We start from the raw sequence: 27799 nt of genomic DNA, 5'->3' as shown, positions 1-27799 counted from the left end.
CCACAAACCAGTAAGCAGTGTCCACCCACGAGCTCTATATTAGTTCTTGTTTCCAGGTTCTTTCCCTGTTTGAGTTCCTGTCGTGACTTCCTCTGATGATGACCAATGATATGGAAGCATAGCGCAGATAAACCCCTTCCGCCCGTCTTTGTTTTTTTTTTTTTTCATGGTGTTTCTTCACAGCAGTAGTAACCCCAACTAAGACAGAGGTGTCAGTGCACAGTGGAGATCTGAGCTTTCCTATAGAGGACAAGACTCTATGCAATGCTTGGCATTGAGAGATAACATAACCGTGACAATTTGGGGTATGGATATTTTAGTAAAAGCACAGCACAGGGAATGGTGTGTTTTTGAGGTTTTGAGAGATCAGGAAAAGCTGACAGACCACGATGCCATTTTAGTTGTCTGTGGAAGGACTGGGGAAGGCTGAGGTTAAATCAGGGAGGTTTGGTAGCATTGGAGAAGAGGGACACTCATGGTCTGAATGAAGACACCGCCAGTTAAGGAATGGAGAAGCATAAATTGAGCAGGAAGCATTGTTCAGACGTGGTTCCTCACTGGACTGAAGATTGAGTAAGAAGTACACATAGAAGGAGCTGACATAGATAATGGTGCCGTTCACTGAGAAGAGAGCACTAAGGTGAAGCTGGGTCATGTGGGTTAATGCAGACCAGGTGTTGACCAGGAACAGTCTGCCATGGAGATTCCACATGCATTATTAGAAAGGCACAAGAATGAGCACTGAAGGAGGCAGAGTCAGGCAGAAGTTGGTTGACAAGATCCTCATAGCAAATGCCTGAGTTCTTCCTTCTGGGATTCTCAGTCAGAATAGCCTTTCGGAGTTGTCCTGAGTCAGCCCCGGAAGGCAGAACTTTGTGTTATTTTATCAATGCTTTATCAGATTTGGGCGGGTCCGGTAAGAAGTCTTGACTTTGGGCAAAGTGGTTCTCTCCATAGCCCAGCACAGATCAAGGGTTGGCTGAGGCCTGTTGGGTAACACTGTTCCAACAGCTGTGCAAATGTCAGTTGTCACAGAGGGCTCAGGCAGCGTGTGAGAGCATCTACCCCCCAGAGGAGACATGTTAAGTAAACCAGCATTTGTCTTTGGCTCTTCATTTTCTGTGAGTGTGACGGTTGGGCAGATGCTTACAAGGTGAACATGAACGTTGCATGAGAAGGTGAAGACTGTAGAACCAGGGAACTACCAAAGTCAATCAACTCAACTTTAATAGATACGGAAAAGGCCTGAGAGGTGAAGCGGTTTTATGAACTAAAGGCAAGTGTGTATTTATTTCTGTTTCTCTAGAGAGTTGGGGCTAGAGAGCCCTTATCAGGCCAGGAAAGATTTCAATCAGACCTTTGCTTTCTGTTTCCTCTTGAAGTGGCTGGAAAAAAATCTAGTGGAATTAGAGAGGGGTCATAGCAAATTGACATATTCTGCAAATGCTTAAAATGAGTCAGCAAGTGAAGCCAAGGGCTGAGCCCTGGCAGAATCTAAATTGAGCTGTTCCTCTTTGAAATGTTCTACAGGGCTGACTTCCACATTCTGCTCTCCCTGCTAGCCCACACAGATCACCATTCTCAAGGCCTCTTTTTCAGTGTACTGATGTCACAATTGGCCAGGTTGGCTTGCTTGTCTTAGCTGTCTGAATATGAATAAGTGCACCTGGGCTCAGGGCCCTCTCCTCACAGAATCATAAGGAAGCACATGATCCCCCAGCGTTTTGTAAAATTTTTATGAACAAAATCTTTACCCAGAGGCACATCTGATAGCAGGATGGTCTGCACCAAAAATACTGCTAATTTGACTAGGGAGGTGGCTTAGTACTTACAACGCTACAAGTATGAGGACTTGAGTTCAGATTCCCAGTACTCAAATAAATAGCTGGGCATGGCCATGCAATGGCGGCTCTGGAAAGGCAGAATCAGGCAGATCCTGGAGCTCACTGGCTGGTCAGTCTACCTGAATCAGAGAGCTCCGGGTTCAGTACTAGACCCTATCTCAACAAATAGGGTGGAGAGGGGTATAGAAAGATACCCGATGTTGACATAAAGTTACCCCATGCACATGCTTCTACCTGTACTCATGAGTACACACACACACACACACACACACACACACACACACACACACACACACAAGTGAGGGGAGAACTTTTTGGCCATCTATCTATGATTCTATGTATCTATCTTACTAATTTGCTTTACATCCAGATCACTGACCCCTCCCAGTAACAGCTTCTCACAATCCTTTCCCTGTACCCCTCCCCTTCTCCTCTGAGTGGGTGGGAGCCTACTACTCTAGCACATCAACTCTCTGTGAGGCTAGGTGGATCCACTGAGGCCAGACAAGGCAGACTAGCTAGAACACTTCCCATGTACAAGCAACAACTTATTAGATAGCATATCTACTTCCCCACACCCCGAGACAGGTTGTTTAGGACCCACAAGAAGACCAAGTTCAACTTCTGCTACATATGTGCAGGAAGGCCTTGGTCCAACGAGTGTATGATTTTAGTTGGTTGTCCAGTCTCTGAGAGCCCCAAGGTTCCAGGTCATTTGACTCTGTTAGTCTTCTTGTGGAGTTTCTATCTCCTTCTGGGTCCACAATCCTTTCCTCTATTCTTCTGTTAGAGTTCCAGTCCTAAAGCTCCATCCACTGTTTAGCTGTGGGTGCCTGTATCTGAGTCAGCTGCTACGTGGAGTCTCTCAGAGGACAGCCATCTTAGACTCCTGGTACAAGTATAAGAGAGTATCATAAATAGTGTCAGTGATTGGTGCTTATCCACGGGATGGGTCTCAAGTTGGGCCAGTTATTGGTTGGCCATTTTCTCATTCTCTGCTCCATTTCATTCCTACATTTCTTGTAAGTGAGGTAACCCAGACCCCAAAGGACATACATGGTATATACTCACTTAAAAGTGGATATTAGCCACAGAATACAGGGTACCTATGCTACATTCCACAGATTCAAAGTAAACAAGAAGAAGGGCACACGTGAGAATGCTTGAATTTTACTTAGAAGGGGGAATAAAATAGTCACGAGAAGCAGATGGAGGGAGGGAACTGGGTGGGAGAGGAGATGGGGAAGGGAATAGGGGCTTCAGCATCAGGTTTGGGGAGGGACAGGAGGCATGACTAGGTGTCCATGAGAATGAATAGAAATCTTCAACTGATGGATGTGGGGAAGTAAGGGGTATCTCTAGGATGAAACAGAGACCTGGGACTATGGAGGTCCCAGGTGTGGGGCAACCTTAGCTGTGACTCACAACATTGGGGATATGGAACCTGAAGAGGCCACCTCCTGTACTAGGCAGGGACCCCAAAGTACTGATTGGGGACACCAACCTACCCACAAAACTTTTAGCCCAAATTTACCCTTTGTCTCCCCCCCCCATTAATTTTGCTATACTATGAAGGTGAGGTAAACTCAAAAAAGCGGAGGTCTGCCTTACGTGCCAGTCTTCCCATGCCTTACATTAGATGAAGAATGTAATATTGCTCAGACTCAGGAAGTCAATGTTCCTGTGGTATCTGTTGACTTTGGATGGAAACTGAAGCCATTTTGTCGCACAGCATGACTAGGTATGAACTGTATTTTTGTTTTCTTGCAGCAAAATGTATCTATGGAGGAAAAGTTCTTGCTGAGGGCCAGCGGATTTTAACCAAGACCTGCCGGGAATGTCGAGTAAGTTTATTCATGGTCCCTGTCATTTCCACAGAGCAGACAGAAGATAGACATGTGGTGTGCCTCTGCGGGGTATGTTGTCCTAAATGGGTCCCTGAGAGGCAAGTTAATGGGCTGGAGTCAAGGTGGATATAGCTACCATTGCTGTGTGATCAGCTTGCGTTCAGGGGAGTAACATGCCTCGAGATGCAGTCAGTACAGGAAGGATGTGGGAAGGAAAAGGAAACAGGAGCTGCTGTGGATGGGGATGTTGATACGTGGCCCGAGGAAGGGTTATGTGTTGGTAGTAGGCGATGAGTAGGTGACAGCATCCTTGACTGTGCCAAGCTCCACCAAGTGGTAAAAGAATTCTAGGAAACTTCCCTTGCTTATTGTTTATTGTCCCACCATCACGAAATAAGTTATAAAGAATATTGCTACTAGACATCCAGCAGACAGGAGTCAGGAAGACGATGTTTCCCAGCCCTCAACTGGGCTCTGAGGACACCGTCACGAATGCTTTATTCCAGCACTGCTCTAGGATTCGCATCTACAACAGTAAATGCCGGCCCCAGTGTAGTCCTAGGATGTGAAGACATGGCAGGAACCAAATTCTTTTCTTCATAAACTTATATTCTATCATGGGAGAAACGTGCAATTAGCAAAAATACAACAAGCAGTGGTAACGGACCTTCTGGTCTCCTGAAATGTTCATGTGCAATGAGGAGGAGAGACAATCATACTGAGTTACTCTGCACATGGTCAGCCTGGTCCTATTGGTTAGTCCCTCTTGCTGTGAGTACTGCAAGCTACTGTGGTCTCAACATCAAGGCCAACCAGGCCTCTTTGAAGGTGATTGGTAGTTTTACTTCCTAGGTTGAAGAGAGTGAAAACATATTCTGGGGGTTGGGGAGAGGATTTAAAATTTGCAAGTGTCAGAGCCATAAGGAAAGAGATTATTTATTATTTATATGTAGGAAGTTCTGAATATTTTCACTTGGTGAAATTTTACGGTACATTTGGAGATTGAAGACAGATGGAGATTCATATTCCTGGGAAGCCTACTCTTGTCTGAAAGGAAATGAAGGTGGAACAGTTTTTGGGGAGAGGGGAGGTGCTGGGTGGGGTGAGGGAATCTGAAAAGAGGGAAGAGAAGAGCACTGTGGTCAGGATATAATATGTAATAGAAGGATTTTAAAAAGAAAATTCAAAAATAGGTGAGAAAATGTCTATCTTGACCTGACCTTCATGGAAACAAGTGTCCTTAGCAAGTGTATGTAGGCATGTAATAACACCCATATATTTTTAAGGTCCAGTATGACTACAATGAAAAAAGTACTGGGTGTCATTGAACCATAATGGTTAAGAGTTGCCAACCTGTGGCAGTGACAAGAAATATGAATAAAAAGGAGGGTTTAAGAACCATGTAGAAACAGATCTGAAGAGTCTTTTTACATGGCTTTGGGTGCTCATTTCTGATGTTGATATCAGGATGCCTGATAATGTCAAAGACAATTCCAGTTTATGGTCTTGGTTATGAAAGCCTGAAACCTTCCTTGGGTATTATTAGCAAAAATGGTCAATTGTTTTGAAAGCAATACTACGTGAACTACTGAGTTCCTAAAATGGTCAAGAGGAAGACTATGAGACTTAGAGTGCAGGGTCTCAGAAGTCAGGAAGCATGCACCACAGGCACAGTCTAGTATTGATGAATATGGCAGGCCTATTTGCAGTGGTAAATGCCTCCAGTACCAGGAATAGCTGGTGTCATCAGTCAAATACAACATGTTCAGTAGGGGGAGAATGTGGCCTCTTTAATTGTTTGTGTGGGGAGTTTGTCACTTAGAAGGGAGAAGGCATTCCTACGAGAAAACTGTGGTACTCAGAGAAGTGGAATGGAATCGTGAGACCACAAATATGCTGGATGCCTTCATTAGGCAAAGGCATTGCATTTAATCAAGAAAAAGGAGGACTGTGTAGTGTGGGGAAGGTGGGATGTAGAGAACAAATGGACAGGACAAGCTTGATAGCTTTGGCTATTCATTGCTATGCAACCAACTCCCTAAAACATAGTGACTAAAATTGTAATACATAAATCACACCTCCCACACACGTGTGTGTATATATTCACATATGTGCATGTGGAGGCTTTTTATTTGTCACCTTGGGTATTAGCCTTCAGTCACCTTCAACCTTGTGTTTTGAGACAGTGTCTCTGTGTTGGCCTGGAACATGTGGAATTAGCTAGCTCTCCCTCTATCTAGCATGGGGATTATAAAAGTCCACTTCCATACCTAGGGGTTCTTGAACTCAGTTTCTCATACTTGTATGCTAGATTTAGATCAGTATTTTGTAACGATCTCTTGTAGTTGAGTACGTTGCATGCAGTTAAATGTACAGTTCTCATTTGGAGTGTCATTGTGGTCACAATGTTTTGAATATTGGAGGTAGAACCCTATGATGATGCCATAAGTAAGGATGTTGGATGCCCAAGATGATTTCTTTATTAATCTATAAGACAATTGAAACAGATTGTCCCCTTCCCCATTCATGTCTATGTAGATACTTTCTTATGGAGTGTTTCCTGTGACCTAGTCTCCAAAGAGACTTAGTCTCATTTCCTCTTAATTCTACTATTTGCATTTAGCTTCTACAGATTTATCATTAAGGAGGACGGTGAGAGAGCATGGATACCAGGAACATACATGCTTAGAAACCAACTGTTAAAGAAAAGAATCTGATATAGTTTTCTGTGAAAATACCCATGTCTACTTGCCCATACCTTTCTTTATTTGCATTTATTAACATATCAAGTAGTTTATTACCTGGCCAGAAACCATTAGTAACCAGCAAATTCCTTTGATTTGGTGAAAACCCACCTATCTATAACTTGTACCCAGTGACCTTACTTTTGATCTCTGGAAGGTATGAGAATAAGTTAGTTCACCCCAACAGAGTGGCCTCATGTTGACAGATCAAAAGTCTGTAGTTACATGGACTTCAGTGAAGTTCAGATTCCCTTTGTTGGTTCTTAGTAAGAGCCAATTGGGAGAGAGTGGAAGCAGAAGATAAAGCTAGAGTTCTTGTATCTTTTTATTTTCCTCTTCCCACCTTGCTCACTGCATCCTAGAGGAATACAAACAAATGTCAATACAAAAGTTTGTTCCAGCCTTCATCTGGGATGCTTGATCAGACATCACTTTCCTAGACAATATTAACAGAGAAGACAGCAAAGGAAAAATACTACTTACTCATTTGATTTAGGGTCCCGGAGAACAAAACTGGAGGCACGGGGCTTTTGAGTTAATGCTTTACTTATATATTCTTTGTTAGTAATGAGGAGATGGAATTAGGACAGTGCGAGGAAGGGGCAGACAGGAAGAGATGGGGAAGGAAAGGAAGAAGAGAAAATGTACTACTATGTGACCACAGACCAAGGCTGATTTTGTGAGACACTTCAAGAGATGCCAAGTGAACTGCCCTGTCTACAATAGACATAAAATCTTTTAAAATGCTTTTTATTTATGTTCTTTTATTTTCATCACATCTCAAGAGAAAAGGAAGAATTCATTTTAAACATTGAGCAGAACACAGTGTTTAGAGACTTACTAGGCATTCAAAGAGATCTCAAAGAAGAGCCCAAATCTCTTCTTTTATGGGGCTTAGGAGAAAAGGCTTTCTCCTGTATCTTTTTCTAACTGGCAACATCTTCTAAGGGTTGATCCCCTTGAATTTCATCTTTGTGTTCCCCATTACCCCTTCCTGTCTGATATCATGTATGGTACAGATCCTGTTGGTCCAGCTAGTTTGGTGGTTAGGGTTAGGGTTAGTAGTTTAGTAGTGTGCTGGTTGTAAATGTCAATGTGTATGACCTCGAATCATATAGAAGAAACCCTTAGTTGATAAATTATCTAGATGAGGTTGGCCTATGGGTGTGTCTGTGGGGATTCTTTTGATTATTGATGGTCCCAGCCCATTATGGACAGCATTGTTCATGTGCTAGGCCCTGAATTGTAAGAGCCTGCAAAGCTAGCTGAACACAGAAGCCAGCAAGCGGGTCACATGGGGTAAGCTTGTCTCTTCCTCTGCTCTTCACTGTGTATGTACTACTTTATGTTCCTGCCTTGACTTTTCTGCAATGATGGCTGATAACCTGGAGCTGGGAACCCTTTCCTCCTTCATGTTGCTTTAGGCTAGGTCTTTGCCATGGCAACCGAATGACACTGAGGCTGGTATCTCTCTATCAGTAGATGCTGGGCATGGATCTCATTTGCTAGAATCAAAGGTGGGGATGAGATGGCAGTAAGGACTTTGTTTTTTTGTTTTTTGTTTTTGTCTCTTTATCAACTAGGAAGCTCACAGGCCTGGGATGTGGCATGATCTCCAACCTAAGGCAAGCATATCACAACAGGGAATATTGAGTACACAGAGGAGGAAATGTGGTGCTTAGCACTAAATCTTCAGTGAACATGAGTTGTTCTCATCTTTCATGGTCTTGGCCAACTTCCTTGAGTATAATTAAAGATGTCATGGTCTATGTCTTCTGGGGAGGACAATGAATTTAGATTCTGCCTTTGGTTTTCTCTCCTACCTCAGGGAAAGGCAGGGTGATTAAAGGGAGTTCTGCCTACTCTGCTGTGATCACAGGGTAAACCACAGGACTGACACTCATTAAACCTATATTCCTCTTTGCATTTTGAGCAGAGGCCTTGGGCGACTCTCTCTGAAGTCTCTTTCGTGACTAGATCCTTGTCATCAGAGATGTCCAGAGCAGACACATTTGAGATATGTAGAATAAATGGGCTTGGGTTGAAATGGTGGCTTATCTGAGTAGCCTATTGGCATCACTACCCCTATGCTTAGGATTGATGAGTTAAAAAGCAATTTGTCCAGAGAATTCTTTACACAGACTCTGTGTGTGTGTATGTGTGTGCGCGCACACGCACGCCTGTGTGTGTATTGATAGGAATAATTTCACCGTGTTTTGAAAAGTGATTTATTTGTTGACTTTCTGTAAATATTTATGAGTTATTCTGTCCACAGAGAAATGAATCATTTACAATATCATTTAATATTCCTTATGTACTTACTATTTTTTGATTATTACCTAAGATAGTTAAAAACATATTATTAAATTTAAGTATCATAATAACCCTACAAGGTATGTTCTACACAGATGTGGCAGGCAGGGTTCAGAAGGTCAAGGGAGCTGGAGTCAGCCTTTGTGTATACATGTTCTTAGGTTTTCTGTGGTCTCAGGCTTTGAATTATTTGTAATAGTTCTTGGTTTTTGAATTTTAGAGAGGTAGTATGTTCATTTTCTTTTTTGTTATGTTATTTTTCTTTTTTGGTGGAGGCCATTTAAGTGAGAAGGGTTATTTTTTGTTCATAGATTAAAAATATTTTAATTTTTATCCTTTAGGTCTCACACATGTATGCCACGAGTTCTATCCATTTTCACTCTGTTACCCTTACCCTGACCCATTGATATCATTCTTCTTTCTGAAAAAAAAAATTCTACCTTCTACTTTCATTTTTTTCAGTGTGTGTAGGAGCCACAGAGTTGAATTAGGGTTGCTTGCATGAGCATGGGTAGGGAGTTATTTATGGGATGAGGGTTAACTTATCAGTGGGTACAGTATGTCATTGAAGAAAATGACATCCTTTTCCAAGCGTCTGTAGGTGTCAATACTCCTTCAGAGATGGGTGGGGCCTCGAGTCTCCCTTCCCCCTCCCAGATGAAATTTTGGTGGGTCTCATCTTGGGCAGGTCTTCTTCCAGTAGCTACAGCTGCACTGATCTGAAGAGTTCAATGGCCATGTCTTTTTGTAGCCCCACCTCTTCATTCTCCAGCTCCATTCTTCCTGCTTGATCTTTAGTCTTTCCTCTAGACTTATCATGGTGGAAAGTCATGGCATCTAGAGGTGGAGGCACATTAAAACCCGAAGTCAGGAGGTAAAGAGCAGTAAATTGTGGCATGGGTCACTTGCCCCTAATTCAATGGTTCTACCTTAAGTTAGGTTAGACCTTCCCACAATCCATCTAATCTAGATAATCCTAAGCACTCATGGATGCTTTTCTCTTAAGTGACTCTAGATTCACTTCAGATGAAACAGTAGAAATCTTGTGAAATTGACCATCAACACTGACTAGCACGGATGACTAATGATCTTTCAGTATAACTGAGGATACATAGTCAGGTTAGGATACACTGATTAATCAACAAAGGAAATTTCTATATAAGGCTACAGAAGAATGTGGAGGCCCATTTAATGAGTATGGTTAGTGAGGATAGAGGATAGTGGGTGTGGATGAGACTGGTCTGCCTGACATAGTCTTTCTTAGTACTGTATGGCTTCTGTTGTATATAATAGATTAATTTCTCCCCAAGACACCCAAAGACACCTACTCACTTGAGAAAATAGAGGATATACTTACTCAAGTAATGATTGTGTTCTTTGGTTCAGATAAGGATCCCCTGTCAATGAAAGGCAACCCGGATCTCTACCCATTTCTGTTTTATGGGTTTGAATTAGGGAGAACTTTCTTCTTAGTTTTTTGCTTTGTTTATGTGTGTCTATGTGTATGTGCCTGTGAGGGACAGATACAGTCTGAGGCCAGAGCTCCAGGAGCTGGGGCTAAAGTTAGGGAAAGTTGTCAACCATGTGGTATGGTTAGGCTTCTCTTTGGGGAGTAATAGCAGTGAGACGTTATGGGTGCAGCTTCTGACATTCCTAGGAGACATGATTCCACAGCAAGCCCCCAACACATTATTTTTAAACCACGCCGAGGAACTCTTCTAACAGTCTTGCCTCCATTTGCCCAATTATCAACTCTTCTGGAACATTTCTTCAGCACAGTGGCAGTTTTCAGCTTGCAGATGTTTATATGTTTTTAGAAATTCAAGTCAGAGCCTGGTGAGGTGATTTGTATAGAACTTGGATTGTTTACGTTAGAGCACTGAGCAGGGTAGTTACTCTCAAATAGGAAAAGTAGAATAATTGTGTTTTTCCACCAACACAGAACTCAGTGCAGAGATCACAACGTACAACAATCAGGAAGATTTAAGAGTAATGACAGATTACTTTTTACTAGCAAGAATTTTCAAGAGAGTTGAAAACCATTTCTCCCTGGGCTAATGCACGCAGATGTAGTTATACAACAATAAAGATGGCTCAGGTTACCTTAAAAATATACTAGTAGCTTTGTCTCAATCGAAGCTTTGGAATTGGGTCTTACTTATTCACTATATTAAGGGTTGATTAGAATCCTCAACTTTGGGTCATTGTGACAGCTCAGCAGGTAAAAGAACCTGTTACCAAGCTTGGCTACCTCAGTTCATTCCCCATAACGCATGTGGTGGAAGGAGAGAACTGACTTACATATTGTCTTCTGACCTCTACATGTGTGCTGTGCCACATGCGTGATCTCTGAGTAGATAAATATAATGGAAAAAAAATTCAAAAAGTTCTGTTAGGTGATGTAATGAGTAGCTAGAGCAAACTCCTCTTATAGAAAGAAAACACCATGAGTGAGCTCTTTTAAGAAGTCTTCCATGGCATTCAAAGTATTGTTTAGCAACAACAGAAATATACATGCATATTTGAGCACTGAACAGGTTAATTACTATAAAATAGGAAAAGTGGAATTATTGTGTGTTTCCACTAACATAGCTCAGTGCAGAGGTCATGACATACAACAATCAGGAAGATTTAAAAAATACACATCCATGTTGCAAAATTTTAGATTTAGAGGGAAAAATACAAGGAAGTAACTGGAAATCATCTAGAATCTACCAGAGAAGAGTTCATTTTGACAACAGGTTTAGTGAAATACTGACACATACATTCCTTGTCCTAATTTGAGTACTCCTAGAAGCAGACTCTGCAACTAGGAAGTGACCTGTTCAGGAAGTGCTCCCAGTAGGACCTGTTGGACTATGGATGAATTAGGTGGGGGAGAGGAAGAACCTCAGCAAAGAAAGAATTCAAATAAAAGGTCACCTATAGCCGGAACCTACTGGGCATTTTGGATTGTAAATCATACTTCGGAGAATGTTCATCTTGTAGATGTATGCCTCACATACTATTAAGCCACTGGCTTTGGGCCATGGAAGGGGTGTAGAACTTGAAGGTAGCTTCCAGCTTTGCAAATGGATGCAGCAATCAATGTGCCCTCTGTCAGAGGTGAGCCAACATCAGGGTGTTAGAAAAGCATCATGAACTTGGAGATGGGAGCAGAGTTTGGCTAAAAAGCATTCACCAGTTTTTGTTTTGTTTTTAAATCTATGTTGGAGGCAATGCACCAGAGCCTGTACCTTACTGTGGGGTGATAGGATTGGAGTTGATAATGAGTCATTCATTTTTATTTCCATGCAGTACAGTTCCAGAGAGGGAGGACCTTAGCTTCTGTTGCCTTGGAATAGTTGGTTTGCCTCAGATGCCCACAGCAGTCTTACTCCTGATGCTTAGACTCTGACCACTGTCAGATACATGGGAAATGAGGATAGTCTGTCTGGAAAAGAGGACTGAATGTTGTAACAGGATCAGTTGTTGAGTCATAGGGCCAGTCTCTCATGGAATCCGGAAAAAAAAAAAGTTTAAAAAGAGCACCAGAGGTGGGTGGACTATGAGAGAGAATGCTAGGGACAAGGCTGGCTGGGTGGGAAACTTCAAAGAAGGAAGAGAAAGGCATGTTGCAGACAACTTATTGGAAGGCAAGTCGCTGATCTCTGTGGCTCACTTCATGCCACTGACTTGATAGAACTCAAGCAAGAGCCTGTGTCTTGTAGTTCTGTTTGGCTTTTCATGTCCTGACTGTTCTCTTCTCTAGAAATTAGTGTCCCATCTGCCAAACCAGAGAACTGACAAGGGTGTGTGGGTTGGTCAGAGGAACGGCGAGTCCCTCTTAGGAACACAGAACACAGTGCCTGTCTCTCTTATCCTTATGGCTGTGGGGATCTGTCCTATCTTCCTACCCACCGGTGTTTGGGAGTGACTTTTGTCCTAAACTGAGACTCCCAGTTCCTGACTGTCTTAAACATCCTGCAAAGAATGGGAGAGAAAAAAACTAAATGCATGAGATAAAGTAAGAGTCTCTCCAACCTTTTAAAAGAAAGGAATCAATGGGCTTATTTTAAAAGTTCAGCATAAAACTAAATGCAGACACTGCTCATGTCAACCAGGAGGATCTTCAGTCAGTGAGGCCAAGAGTGTACGACAGTTGGATATTTAACAACATTGTTGTAAGTTGTGTTACTTATAGCCAGAGGAAATCTACTTTTCATCTGACTAATGCTCTTTCATGCCCATGTGCCTTGTCTATTGTCTTGACCTGCAAAGTCTCTTTCTTTATACAGTTAGTCAAGTTTTTTTCAACACAACCCCTTCCTAATTTCTCCCTGCCTGAGCAGAGTTAGCTAGTCTCTCTAGCACATGACATTGCCCTTATCAGAGCACATTTTAAAATGAAATTCTGTACTATATTTGTTCCTGGTTTAGGAATTATGTATCTCATTCCATCCGTGTAGTAAGTTCTCCGAGAACTAGGAAGTCACCCAGTTGATGCCCGGTGACAAAGCTGTGACCCATGGAAGCTGGAATTGCTTGTCAGAAGCCTGTTGTATACAATGTGGGCTGCACAACATGAACTATTGCATTTCCAGAGTTCCAGGATGCTGCCACACTCAGCAGTCAGCTCTTGGAAAGGATCAGCACATCCCTGTGGGCATCCCTTTGCATTTGAAAAAGAGGCTTAAAAAACCCTAATGGCACTTGCAGAAACCCAGGCTGTATTGCTATAGAAAGGAAGCCTGATGTCTCTCCCTGGACTCATCAATTTGACTTGCAAGATTGTTCTTCTCAGTGGAATTCCCAAGAACACACTTAGCATCTGGGTGGTTACCTCTGCAAGCAGATTATGAGGAACATTAGAAGCCAGTGTGATGGGCTCGCCATGTGAATTAACACTTTTCTGATATTTGGCTTCTAGGGTGGAGTTTTGGTAAAAATCACAGAAGCTTGCCCGCCTTTGAACTGCTCAGAGAAGGATCATATTCTTCCAGAGAATCAGTGCTGCAGGGTGTGCCGAGGTGAGTGGGCGTGGTGGTGGCTTCCAGGTGGGGCTGGTAATGGGCATGAAGGTTTGATGAACAGTGGTGTGAGAGACAGCTTGCCTTGCTCACTCTCCCCTGATTTCAGAGACTTGAAGAGCCCATTTACCTTTTTCTGAGTTTGTCTCCTCAGTTGTAAACTGAGGATAATAATAATTTCCACCTCATGAGACTGCTGTGAAGATTAAATGGGAAAAATGCATAAGCACAGAGCAGAAAGGCCCAGCGTGCGACAGACATCCAATAAGCAGTTGTTTCTGTATTAAAGCAAATGATAGTTCCTATAATAACAACCATTCCCATTGTTATTCCATTTTCTTAAGGAGTCTCTGCCTCATCCACTGGGCCAGTTCTCACACCGACAACTCAAAACTTCAAATGAGCTTCTGCTAGTTAATTCTTAGGCGGGAATTGTTTTCTCTTTCTGGGTCCTCTTTCTTTTCCAAATTTATTCTTATGTCTTTGGTTGTTAGCTCATGAATTGATTCTTTCCAGAAGTTCTCACTCAGGGAGAATTAGGTGAGTTGGGAGAACCTAGACTTTATTAAGGATCTTAATCTCAGGAATCCAGCTGAACATAGTCACTCTTTCATTGCGGTGTCTTTCTCAAGCCCCTCACGCTCTATAGTACACACTAACCTGGAGCCTCCCTAACTGAATTTTGGTGCTTCCTGAGTTAAGGAAGACTCTTAGGGAGTCTTAATGGATTAACTCTGGTCACTTGATACTTAATCCTCCTCCTCCTCCTTCTCTCTCTCTTTTTTTAATGCTAGAAAGGGTTTGCAACCTTCTTCTTACTATAAAAAGCTATAAAGTGAATATTTTCGCTCCAGCAGACTAGTTTTTTCTTAACTCTGTTCTTGCACACAAATGGAAACTGGGGTATAGTATATGAGTGGGCACAGCTGTGTCCAAAACTACTTGTAGGAACGCCCAGCATCTTCAGTTTTATGTGGAAATGTACATTAGTGTGATGTGTTCTCTTCTGACGTTGTGATTACTCTCAGTGGTTGGTCAGGAGAGAGTTCTGCTATATAAAATCTCATTGCTCTAAAATAAATAAATAAATGTTTGTAGAATCAGGGACCTGAGTATCAGCCCTTGACACATCTACCTCTGCTCTCCACATCGTTCATTCCAGAGTGTTGAGTACAAATGTCTTCCCAGTCTGCATAGGGCATTGAAAAGGCTGAAGGAGTAATTCCCTATAGAAGCATGGCTGTCCGGTCACTCACAGGAACGTGGCTGAGGGTGTCCCTCTTCCTGAACTTGTCTAAGTCTGTGAAGTTTCATGAGTTTCTTTTTTTTTTTAAATTTATTTATTTTATAAAATATTATTAAAGCTTACAAAATTTGTTACATAATATATGATGAATACACAATTTTTTTTCTTTTTCTTTTTCTTTTTTTTTTCTAAGAAGGACCAAGGTTTCCACATTTTGTCCTTCCTTCTTTTTGAGCTTCATAAGGTGTGTGAGTTGTTTCTTGGGTATTCAGAGCTTTCTGGGGCTAGTATCCAATTATCAGTGACTGGATACCATGTATGTTCTTTTGTGACTGAGTTACCTCACTCAGGATGATAGTCTCTAGTTCCATCCATTTGCCTATGGATTTCATAAAGTCACTGTTTCAAATAGCTGAGTAGTACTCCATTGTGTAAATGTCCCACACTTCTTGTATCCATTCATCATCATGAGTGTTTGAGCTTTGTGAGCTTACATAACTACTAGAACCTTACGATTCCCAACTTTCTGGAGGGCATGCCTCTTTTCAGAGGGAAGGACTGTTGGACATATGATGAGGACTTTATTTGCAGCTGGGAGGTCTTAGAAATACCTACATATTGAGGTGACTTTTCAGAGAGATGAATTTGTTGGGAACCAATAAGGTTGTTAGGTAGGTCTTATAATTTAATGCAAAATCTATCACTAGCTATTTGTTGAGGTGCCAAGCAGGCCCCTGTTTATGCAGATCCTTTCTGATTAATGGCTTCATTAGAGCAGAAACATTGATTAGGGCACAGAAACTCAAGAGGAATCTTATTGTTCTGACCCAGTTTACATTAGGTGTTTTTGCCTCTGCTTAGGTTTGTCTGGAGCTCACACACTTTATCAGCTGCGCTGCTGGGAACTCCCATAGGCTGTAATCACCATGGGTAGCTTTTGCCAAATCTGGTTCAGGTGTAGAGGAACCAGAGGCAGGGGCAGACTTCACAGATTACGAGTTGTGGAGCTGAGGGCTTTCCTTCTCATGCAGCCTCTCTGCTCTGCTAGGAAATCTCTGGAGGAAGTGGGTGATGGTTTTCTTTATGTTCTGAATTCTGAATCTTCCACAAGAACTAGAGTTGCCATTCAGAAAAGATGCCGTGGACTGTGTTTCTTGGCAGGTACAGCAAATTAATTCTTCTGTGTCTTTACTCCTTCTGACTTAAATAAAAGTACTCTTTTTTAGATTTATTTATTCTATTTATGTGTACAAGTGTTTGGGTGGCATATATGTGTGTGAACCATGAACATGCCTATCTCCTACAGAAGTGAGAAGAAGATAGTGTTAGATTCCCTGAAACTATAGCTACAGATGATTGTAAATCACTATTTGGGGGCTGGGGACTGAGTGAGCTTGGGTCCTTTGCAAGAACAGCCAGTACTGTTAACCACTGAACCATCTCCCCAGGCCCTCTCTTGACATTTTATGTATCTTTCACAGCTATGTGACACTTGACTGCTAATTAATTTATGAGGCAGAACTTGCCCCACTTCCTCTTTCTGGAGTCCCCTTCTTTACTGAACCTTGTCTTCTGTGTTCAGATGTCAGCTCTTGAATTTCTTTTCCTGTGAAGTTTTCACCCAGAGAGAATGAGTCGGATTAGGAGAATTGAGAACCGATTCTCAGAGATCTTAAAAGCTAGTCCAGTTAGAGTTATTCAGCAGTTTGGGTCTATTAGGGGAAATCTGGTCAATGCTTGGCTTGGGTGGAGACCTAACATTCCAGCTTGGTAGGTCAGTCACCTGGCCCAGGAACCACCCTGAGGAAGGTAGCTCATCATAAGCAGTGCTAGAGAGGTAGGTGGACTAACTCATCCACAATGACACACTGTACCGTCCATTCCCAGAATTTCTTCCCCGTTGCAGTATCTTACATGTACAAGTCGGCCCACTGTCCTGAATTCCCCTGGAAAGGGTAGCTTGCTTTTCTCCTACTGTCTCGGCTTTAAGCACGCTTTCCCTGATAGTACTTTGGACTTCTTTCTTTGCTGCACCACTGCGTGGCTCCTGGCTACCACGGTGCTGACCTTCATGCAGGCTGCACTCATGACCTTTTTCTTCCATCCTCCATTATTTTTCTCTGGGCAGCTCTGGAGATTTATAGCTTCCCTGCTCTTGGGCTTTTTCTCTTAAACTCTAATAAAATTTTCTTCATATTGAAAATGATGATGATGATGATGATGATGAAGATGATAGCTACTCTTTAGAGTGGCTATCCCTAACCCTCGAATTGTCAAATACTCAGTTATCTAGATCCTTTTTGGCTGAACTTTGATGCCTTTGAGTTAAGAAAAGCAAACCAGTTTGCTAATACTTAGCTTGGGTCATTGTACATTTAACTCTTTTCTCTCCCCCTCCTGTCTTGCACCACCCTCAAACCCACCCCACCCCAGCATAATTTAGCCATATTAATTAATAATGTTCTAGAAATAAAAGTATTATTTTTGACCAAGGGCCTTTGCAGCAACTCCCACTGTCATTACATCCTCCTCTTGAGGACAGGAGCCTTGAACAAGAGCTCACTTGCCCATGTCTTTGGTCCTGGTGACACATCACGTAACCACAGAGGGGCAGATGATTATCAGGATAGGGTCTGTGACATCCCCACGTAGCCCTACAGCTTAAACGATTTTTCCAGATGAACTCCACATCTGCGGTCCTGAATCATACTCACTGTGAATCTGACTCAGTTTCTCTGAGTTCTGATTTACCCCTTAAGGATCCATTTAGAGGTGGTACAATAATCTCACACAGTTCTTAGAGAAACATGCTTCCCCTAGTGTCATTAAGTGTTTTTCAATGCTCCCCCTATGCTCATGTTTTCTGGTTGGGGTCTTAGATGAAGAGGGACTTGAACTAGTACCTTTTTTAACAAGGCATAGATTTCAAGGACTTTGTCTAAGGCAAAAAAATTGAGTTTTTTTTTCACTTCCTTAAAACATAAAGCAAAAGCAGAAACAAATCAAAGTCTATGTAAATTAATTAAAATTAAAAAAAGATTTATTTTGTGTGTAGTTGTATTACCTGAATGTTTATCTGTGCAAAATGTACATGCATTGCCCACAGAGGCCAGAATAGGGTATCAAATTCCCTAGAACTGGAGGTATAGACAATTGTGAGCCATCATCTAGTGCTTGGAATTGAACCTGGGTCATCTGCAGGAGCAGTGTTCTCAAGTGCTGAGCTATTTTTTCAGTGGCATATAAAATCAGCTTTTATCCTGCATATGGGAAGGTTGGTTATCTTGTTTGCTTTGTGGACTGAGATCTCCTGCAGGCATCCAAATCGACCCTTGAGGTCTGATGAAATGTAGAGCATTATTTTTAGAGTTGGCTTTGTAGAAATTGTGGCCACATGTCTTCTGCTACCCTGGAATGACTGATCCCGGAAACTCAAGTGTACTGGCTGGTTTTGTGTCAACTTGACACAAGCTGGAGTTATCACAAAGAAAAAAGCTTCAGTTGAGGAAATGCCTCTATGACATCCAGCTGTAAGGCATTTTATCAACTAGTGATCAAGGGGGGAGGGCCCCGCCCATTGTGGGTGGAGCCATCCCTGGCCCAGCCCATTGTGGGTGGTGCCATCCCTGGGCTGGTAGACCTGGGTTCTATAAGAAAGCAGGCTGAGCAAGCCAGGGGAAGTAACATCCCTCCATGGCCTCTGTATCAAGTCCTGCTTCCTGACCTGCTTGGGTTCCAGTCCTGACTTCCTTTGGTGATGAACAGCAATGTGGAAGTGTAAGCTAAATAAACCTCTTCCTCCACAACTTGCTTCTTGCTCATGATGTTTTTTACAGGAATAGAAACCCTGACTAAGACTGTGTTTTCTAAATACTTGCATAGAGGGGTTTCCAATGGAAGTTTCCACCATCTCCGTCTCACTGAGAGTGTCAGGTCTGTTTGCTGAAGGATGTCTGAGATGTCATTCCTTGGAAGTTTGAATCAAAGCTGTTCTTGTGCTTTGGGAATTTGACATTTTTCAGGATTTATTTTCATTATAACTCTGTTAGAACACATTATCCAAGGGGTGTAGTGTTGGCACCGGAGAGAAATGTCTTCCTTTACCAGATCTATGTTTAAGTGATGACCATAACAATATCCAATTAAAGTAACATTGCTTCAAATGATCATGTATTATGTAATCTTTAATATAAGGGATTCTGATTATGGGAAGCCTGATCTGTGATTTTTACATTTAAGACTTTAAATGATACCATTTTCAGCATTATATAATATACTATAGATATTCCATGCAAACAATAGTATTTAAAAAAAACATTTTTTCTGAGTTGTAACTTACATTTATAAGTTTCAACTCTTTTGTTTGGCCATAACGTTATTTTTTTTTTTTATCAAATTAGCGATACACATTTCTTTATGTCTGCTATCATTCCACTGACAAATCAAGATGAAAGGTACAGACATTTGTTTTACATTGAGAGATTCTTTTTGTCTATGTAGAATTTGAATCTGAGAACTTACAGCGAACCCTGATAATGTTTTCTGGTCTGTAGTGTTCAGCATATCAGTTGATCTAGAATTTAGACAAGGAGCTTGGGCAACTTGCTTTTTTCAAATCCTGGGTTTGTCGAATACTGCAGTCCTGTGGACCATTCTCTCTGCCTTTAAGGAAGATAAAGGAATCAACTGAACAGGCAGCGCAATCCACAGGACTGTGTGGATGGGCTGCATCTTGGTGCAGCCGAGACAGACCTAGGAAAAGAACCACAGGACAGTTAAGGACAACACACATATAGGATGGAACTTGATGGCACAGCTTGGGGCTCTTGTGCTCTGGCTGGGTCTGCAGGTCTCAGTGACCTGTGGAGTACTCTGAGCAGTCCTGTCTGACTGCTGGTGCCTTTTCCCCCTCATGCGTCAGAGCCAACTGTGAGAATTCGCTTATAGCTGTAATAAGGTAATGGCTGTAGCACAGGCCTGTCCACTTACTGTGTGTGGTTCCTAGGGGAGGGGGGAAGTGGACAGTAGGGAAGCAGCTACACTTCTTCCTGGAAGAAGGCAGTGAAGGACTGAATGTAGACTTAGCAGGAAGTGTTGCCCGTGGGTTTCTGGTATTCTCAGTCAAAGGCTGAACACCACCACCGACAGAAGCTAATAGTCTTGACCATGCGTTTTCAAGACTGCTCCAGGAAATCACACCAATCATTCAGCCCATCCTGGTACCTTCAACCCACTCCTCAGAGTTTTATTTCCCTCATAACCGGCTCTAATCGTATCCAGCGACTTTGGAGGGTTTTGCTTCATGTTTATGACTCTGGGTGTTGGAAGAAAGTTCTTTCTGACATCTGTTCCGAATGTGTTTATCGGTAATTTTAATTCATGCTCACTTGCCTCGTCATCTGGCCTGGACCGAAATTAGCTGAGATTATTTGTACTATTTAAGATTTTATGCTCTTCAATTAAATCCTCCCAAAGAATCCTGTTATCACGAGAGTCTCACTCCCACGCTTCCCGATCATTTCAGGTGGGTTTATAATTGAAACGATCTCAGCGAGATGACTTCAGGGTATTGGAGGTGAAAAGCAATTTGGAAAGGAGGCGTTTAGTGAGCACGTGGGCTTGCAAGCACAGAGCACTAGCAGGGTCTTATGGCAGCTCTCTGCACGTTGACAGATGGGTCAGATCAGACCTGTGCAGACACGAGCTAACATGGACTGAACACAGGGCTGCAGTGCTCTGTGCTCTGGGCGGAGGAGGTTGAAGGAGAACACTGCCTTGGGAAGACAGAAACTCAGTGCCTGTGGAAGTGCTTTATGGGGTGAAGGTGTCTGACATGCCCAGAACTAGGTCCACTGGTCCAGAGGGAAGAGTGGAAACTAGGGATGGGCTGCCTTGGACAGGAAGAGTTATGTGGTGTTATCAATTTCAGAAGGAACCAAGTGCTTTTGAGACAGAATCTCTGAAGACATGGAAGAGCCTACTCTCTTCTGATAGTCCTGTCCTGGTGTGTCCACAAAAGGCTAACCCGATCTTCTTACCTCCCAGGGCTCTGGTTCCTCTTGTGACATCTATTCTGGTTGTAGGGTCCCTTAAGGACCCTCAATTCTCTTTAAGCATCTCTCTTAACCAGTTGGTGGGTGGTGCTGTCTCTGTCTCTGAGGCACATAGACCAACCAGCACACCATTGCTCTTTGTGTGACTTACAAGGTTGGGCAGTTGTTGGGAATGGGAGAGGTACAGACTTGCTGAATTGTGACTTAGGGTAGAGGTGTTTGGAATGTGTGTTCTGATGTGCAGGTCCTCAGATGACTTGGCGCAAGCTATGTGTCCCTTATGGAAGTGAGTTCTCTACTTGTGGGTCATGATCCCTTTGGGAGGGTCCAACGACTCATTCACAAGTGTCACCTAAAACCACCAGGGTACATAACATTACAGTAGCAAAATTACAGTTATAAAGTCGCAACAAAATAATTTTATGACTGGGGGGGGTCACATGACATGAGGAACTGTATTAAAGGTGCAGCATTAGCAAGGTTAAAAACCATTGTTTTAATGGAGTCTGTCTTTAGCCATCTCAGCAAAGCCTGGGGTCAGGTCTGTATGCCTTTACTGTAGATAAAGTCACAGGACAAAGCACACGGATGCTGTCCATCATTGGTGGCATAAGCCAGAGGTGAAGCAAGATAAAGGAATAGTGTTATCATAATTATGAAGAGGGGGAGGGGGGGAGAGAGGGGGAGAGGAAGATTTAGACAGCAGCAGTATGAGGGCGTCACTGTAATGAAGGAGAACAGTTTAAGAGAAACCAGATTGACTTGCTAGTGTTTCTGTTACAGAAATGCAGATGAAGAGCTGCAGAGTGAGCCCATATTTTCCACCTGTGATACACCTAATATTTATGTTTCCTCATTAATTACTCTGAACGTGTCACGGGCGTTTGCTGCTTTGTGTTTGGGTTTATGGTAGTATTTGTGATGTCCATTGCCAACCCACTTAGTGGGTAGATGCTTTGCTCTTGTTAGCTGGATGATTTTGTTTACGTAGCTTTTATTGGCTGCATGAATCCCATGTGGCTAGGAATTGAGCACAGTTGTGTGTCCTGAGCTAACTTCCGGCTGTATCCCAGCAGGCTGCATGCCTTTCTCAGAGTCCTTGCTCACTTCAGCCACTTGAAATCTCCAGATAGGTTCTCTTCCATCCGGCTCTTTCATCCACTTGGACTACTCTGCTGGGTGAGAGGGTCTTTTCCTTCTGATGTTAAGTCTCCAGGCGGGGGAAACTGATAATTAAAGCAAGAATCGTGGTTTGGTTTTGTTGGGAAGGTGCAGGTGTTTACTGGAAAATGCCAGTGACTGATAGAGCATTAGTTTCTCTAGGCCAGGGTTGGTGCTTTTTGAATTTCCCTTGGTGTTGGAAATGATGGCTGGCCCATCATATGGGCAGTGACAGAAACAAGGAGTCATATTTGTGTTTATAACTCTATTTCTTCCATGACCTACTAGCTCAGTCTTCATAGGAGATGCAGTTAACCTCTCTAGACTCATTTTGTTTAATCTTAAAAACACCTCCAAATCTCACTTGAGAAGACAATGAAGATTTAGTGAGTAACTGAATAGGTATCAGCTGAATGCCTACAGTAAGTACATTGGGCTATTGTCTCAGCCAGAAGGCAGGCAAGTTTACACGGTCCTTTCCCTCATTGAGGGACACTTCCATTGGGAGAGAAGCATCTACTAATAAAAGCAAAAATAGTCTCATAATTAATTAGTCATTGTGATAACTGCTACAAACAATGTTGCAGCATCTTTGTGAGAGAATCATGGTGTTTAATTTAGATTTGGGAAATAAATGTTTCCCCAAATGCGAGTAAAGGGGAGACTGATTTATTGTTCCTTCTGTTTAAAATCCTATTATTGAGCTTTATTCAGGTATAATTGACCAAAAAAAGTACATGTACTTAGATTTACAACATGACATTTTGACACGTGTATATACATTATAAAGTTATTAAATCAATCTAATCAGTGTATCAATGACCTTGCATACTTACCATATTACTCATCATTTTTGTGTGTTCAGTGAGAACTTTTCCTCCCTAAACATTTTCAGGAACTTTCTGGCATATTGTTACCATCAATAAACCTCAGGCTGTGTAATACAGGGTCATACTTTTCTCTTTGTTTAACTGAGATACTGCCCTCCTGTGACCACGATCCCCTGTTGCCCAATGAGGATATAACTAACCTTAACTTGAAAGCCAAGTTATTATTATTAGGGAGAATGACTTTGTAAAGCCCTTAAATTAGGGGAAAGAAGATCAGAATACTACAGGAGTGGAGAGGGGTTTCTCTCAGTTGGTAAAGAGCTTATCTCAAACACGGAAAGTGCTGGGTTCAATTTCTGGCACTGTGCAGACTGTGCTGTAATCACAGCAGTTGGGACCATTCTCCACTACATAAGATGTTTGGGGCTAGCCTGAGTTATAAGGGCTATACTTCAAAAACAAACAAACGAATACACACACAAACAAGCAAAACAAAGCAAAATTAAAATTCCAAAATGTTTCTCAGCAGCAACAAATAACAAACAAATTTTTAAAAATACTAAAAATTAAAAGAATGGAGAAAAGATAATGATAAGGATTTTATTTTTAAATGAAAAGCCCTTGCAGAATTTTGAAGGAAGGGAAAGGGGAAAGGGGCAGTGGTATTGCAAGGTGGGTAGAGATATATGTCATCCTGTCAAGAATAAATTAGAGAAGGCAAAGAAGTATAGAAAGGCAGATAAGATGGTTTCTGTTTAAGAGAGGATATTAGAGTAGGGAGAAGATTTTCATTATTACAGCTGTGGAGAGGTCCTGAAGCAGGTAAATTGATCATATATTGAGGGAAGAAGTAATCAAGGTGTGGCTCAGTGTTAGAGTGCTTTCCTTATGCGTTTAACGCCCTAAGTGTGATCCCAGCTCTCCAAAGCAACATATCCTCATACTAAATGGGTGCATATGTGCCTCATGGGCACACACTGATAGGAACCAGGAGAGCACGTTTTCTGGAGGTGAAGGCTAACATCACTTCCATCTGTCTGGTTTGGGTAGATGAAGTTGCCACAGATGGATGGGAAGAACCTATATGACTCAGGTTTGAGAGCATGTTCAAAGGTTCAGCTTTCACTGGTAATTTGTGTGAGGTGCTCCTGAGGCTGGAACGGGCATTGGGTGATCTATTTGCCATAATAATACAATATAAGTGAAGTCAGGCATGCTTAAGTGTCCTATTGTTTCCTATGCTCCTAGAGGGGGCTGTGATTCCCTCACTATTGCTCATGGAGAGAAGTAGATGCTCTTAGCACATGTCCATAGATTTGACATTTTAATTTAATTTCTGATTAGAACAGAATGGCAAACATAAATGAACAGATATTACACACACACACACACAGATATAGATACGTACATATCTATACATATGTGTGTGTGCATTATATATATATATATATATATATATACACACACAGAGAGAGACATATATATATATAAATATAATATGGGGTGTATATGTAACCCAAGAAGAATTACAATCTATAAGCATCATTGTAGAGGAGATTGATGGGGTTTTTTATACACCCCAGGTATTTAAATGTCAGGAGAATTATTTTCTCAGTGGTTCTAATCAGAACTTTAGAATCACATTGTGACTGTCACTTAGTCATGTATACTTTGGACCCAAAAATTCCTAGCTTCATCTCTCTGTAAATTGAGGATAGTGATCTTTAGGGTTATTGAAAAAGTTTAATTGATATGTGTAACATGTCTAGTTGTATGTTAGACATGATGGAAAAAGTCTATGAAAAGCAGATTTTATATTTAAGATGTTTTAGACATTTGAACAAATCCTAGATTAGAGATGTCATTATATACTAATCTCAGAATAGTTTCAAAGACTCACACTCCACTTATTAAAAAAAGTAAAATAAATACTTGAACAATGGCTTGTTTATTTACTTATTTGTGACTTTTTTCTCCTGATTTAGTTATACCTTCTAAGTCCATGAAGATGAAAGGACTACCACCAGGCGTGGTTTCTTCCTGGTGAAGTGTGTCTCAATCCAAAACAGTTGTTCACCCTCATAACAGCCATGCCATTGTTACACAGTGGACACATCTTAGTTGGTGGGTTGGTGTTGTAGCTAACAGAGCTTGTAAGTAGACAAAGCTGTTGATGGCTGTCCTTTCTTCAGCAGCCTGTACAGCATTGCTTCAAATTATGAAACAGCATTCAGCTCATGTCCAGCTTGATTATTCTAAGGCTTATTATCAAAGCGTGTGGTGTCTTCAGAAGTATGGTCCAGGTGTTTGGTTCTGGTGGGCACCCAGGGAAACAACAATACTCTGTTAATTTTGAGTCCCACTAGGGCGTCTATGACCAACAACGTATAGGGAGGTATCCCACACATATCAGTAGGGGATCTGTTTAATAGCGATGGTTTCTGGGGCAGCATTATTTACTGCAGCAAGTACTTCAGTTCCCTGTCTTTCCTGTTTTTAAAAATATTCTTTAAATTAGCTTATAAAATAGTATGGTTTCATAGAATGCTTTTTGGTATACCTTTAGTTTTGAATAATATTCCAAGCCCTCTTTTTATGAGCAGAGAGCAGCAATGAGTATGATGTGGACGCCTTGGGATCTCTGTGACAGTGTTTGGGTATATACGCAGGAGAGACGCAGGTTGATGAGGTGGCAGTTGTGTTTTAGCTTTTGGTGAGACTTCCATACTGATCTCCATAAAGGTATCATCAGTTTACTCTCCCAATGACAGTGAGTAAGGGCTCCCCTTTCCCTACATATCAGAGAAGCCTTGGTCACAGACGCTTCCCTTTGCAGTGTGTGGTGGTTAAGGTAGTGGCTCATAACCGTCCAAGGTGCTGAGCATAAGAACTGTAGAGTGCGGATCCCCAAGAAAGTTACTTATAGAACCTCCTCCAAGGGAACAGCATGCAAGAGAGTGTGGCAGAGATGTATAAGTTAGGGTATAGAGAAAAAACATGAACCAGGTTGTCTTCCTAGACATGAGTTTCCTGCAGTTGTGTTTACCTGTATAACACTGGCTGATTACTTATCAACAATCAATTGTGGTTGGGGGACAAGGTCATGATGCCCCGCCCCTTCCTGAGATACTCTCTGTGGTTAGTAATTGCTGGGAGATGGGTAGTCAGTTTCTTCAGTAGTATAGCCACTGTTAAGCTGACCATGCTAAGGCCAATGATCCTAATTAGATGTAGTGGGTCACTCACATACACACACAAGACACTTGTTGGGAGGAACAAGGGCTTTTGTGGGAGTAGAATGAGATAGAAAGGAAAATGGGTGAAAGCAATTAAAGTACTTCATACATAGTTATAAAATTATGAAAGAATAAAGAACTAAAAGATGTATCACCATTGAACAAAATTGGTATTAATCAAGAGAGTGTGTTTGAGTGGGATCTTGCCTTAAACCTTCTTGATAACCATCCCGAGGGGGGAAAAATGGGCTGAAGCTTAATGGGAAAACGAATAGGCAAAGGGAAGAACTGAATGACAAGTAACAAATATTAAGAAGAGAAATCTTGTGTCTTAAATGACACATCCTTCACAGACATCAGATAAGAAAGACAAAGCCATTTGGAGGATTATAGGAATAGAGAGTGAAGTGAGGATTTATGAGTCTGAGCTGACAGCCAGCTAAGATGCTGAGGTGGAACTTGATGAATGATGAAGGTTAGCAGTAGAAAACAGTGTTTTTGACCCAGGCATTGGGGCTGACTCACAACCACACACAGTTGCTCAAGATCATCAGACTCTACTTACTATAGGAGGAGTTTGTGAATAATAACATTGGCTTTAATTAAACACATTAATAAAAGTGTTTAAAGGGGAACTGTGAGGGATGGCCGGATGGAGTCTGAACTCTCTGTGGTAGTGGGATTACTTCAGTTCATCTGTTAAATCACTAAAGTTATCCACTAAGGTTTTGCCTGCCCACCAGGCCTCCCACTTATGAGCCACATATACACACAGCTACATCTGTACAGTACAAGACCTTTTTCTGTCAAGACTGAATAGTACGTAATTCAGTCTGGCTTTGAACTTGGAATGTAGCTGAGGATGAGTATGAACCTCTGTTCTTCCTGGATGCATGTCACAGGTACTGGGATCACAGGTGTGTACCACTGTTCTCTGTTCACATACTACTGAGGGTGGAAACCCAGGGCCTTATGAATGCTAGACAAGCATTCCACCCACCAAGGTACATGTTAGTCCTTAGAAGTTTTTGATTAGAGTCCTGGGTTAGGCATTGGCTCTGACCTATGACAGCACAGTGGGTAAAGTTGAGATTTCGCTCAGAGGACTTAGAGTTACTGGACAGGTACATACTGAAAAGCCTTCTGTTTCCTGTACTGTAAACTTATTTTTAAAGCTTTACAGTAGGTAAATATTAATTATATATTATATGAAGTCTAGAGTGGTGTTTAGATGCCTGTTGACAGTGATTGAAGGGTTTATTTCGGGTTGGGGAAAGAAAAAGAAGACATGAAGAAATCAGACACAGAACACATATGGTAAGAGATTGATGTGTGACATTGGTTCAGGTGTCACAATGGTGAGAAGCCTGAGAGGTAAGGATTGAGTGAGCTTCAGACACTTTCCCGGTAGAGAAAGCCCTCGGTCAGGAGCAACACCATTTTCATTTAGCTTTAATGATCACTGTGAGCATTTGACATCTGGCTACAAGCACCCACAGGGGTTAGTTTCCAGATC

General features: G+C 41.9%; 1 protein-coding gene across 3 annotated transcripts in view; it reads left to right on the top strand.

Moving 5' to 3' along the window:
- The window catches only part of NELL1 (neural EGFL like 1), a gene marked incomplete at both ends in the record, with an annotated part of 772717 nt that overhangs the window by 215401 nt on the left and 529517 nt on the right, over positions 1 to 27799 (top strand). For all 3 annotated transcript variants that reach the window (XM_080908377.1, XM_080908376.1, XM_080908375.1), the window contains 2 exons: positions 3615 to 3688; positions 13658 to 13757. In XM_080908377.1, coding sequence (XP_080764503.1) covers positions 3615 to 3688; positions 13658 to 13757 — 174 coding nt within the window. The remainder of the gene's footprint in view (positions 1 to 3614; positions 3689 to 13657; positions 13758 to 27799) is intronic.

This window comes from Micromys minutus (assembly GCF_963924665.1).
Source record: "Micromys minutus genome assembly, chromosome: 32".
NCBI lineage: Eukaryota > Metazoa > Chordata > Mammalia > Rodentia > Muridae > Micromys > Micromys minutus.
This window is presented reverse-complemented; position numbering and strand designations above follow the sequence as displayed.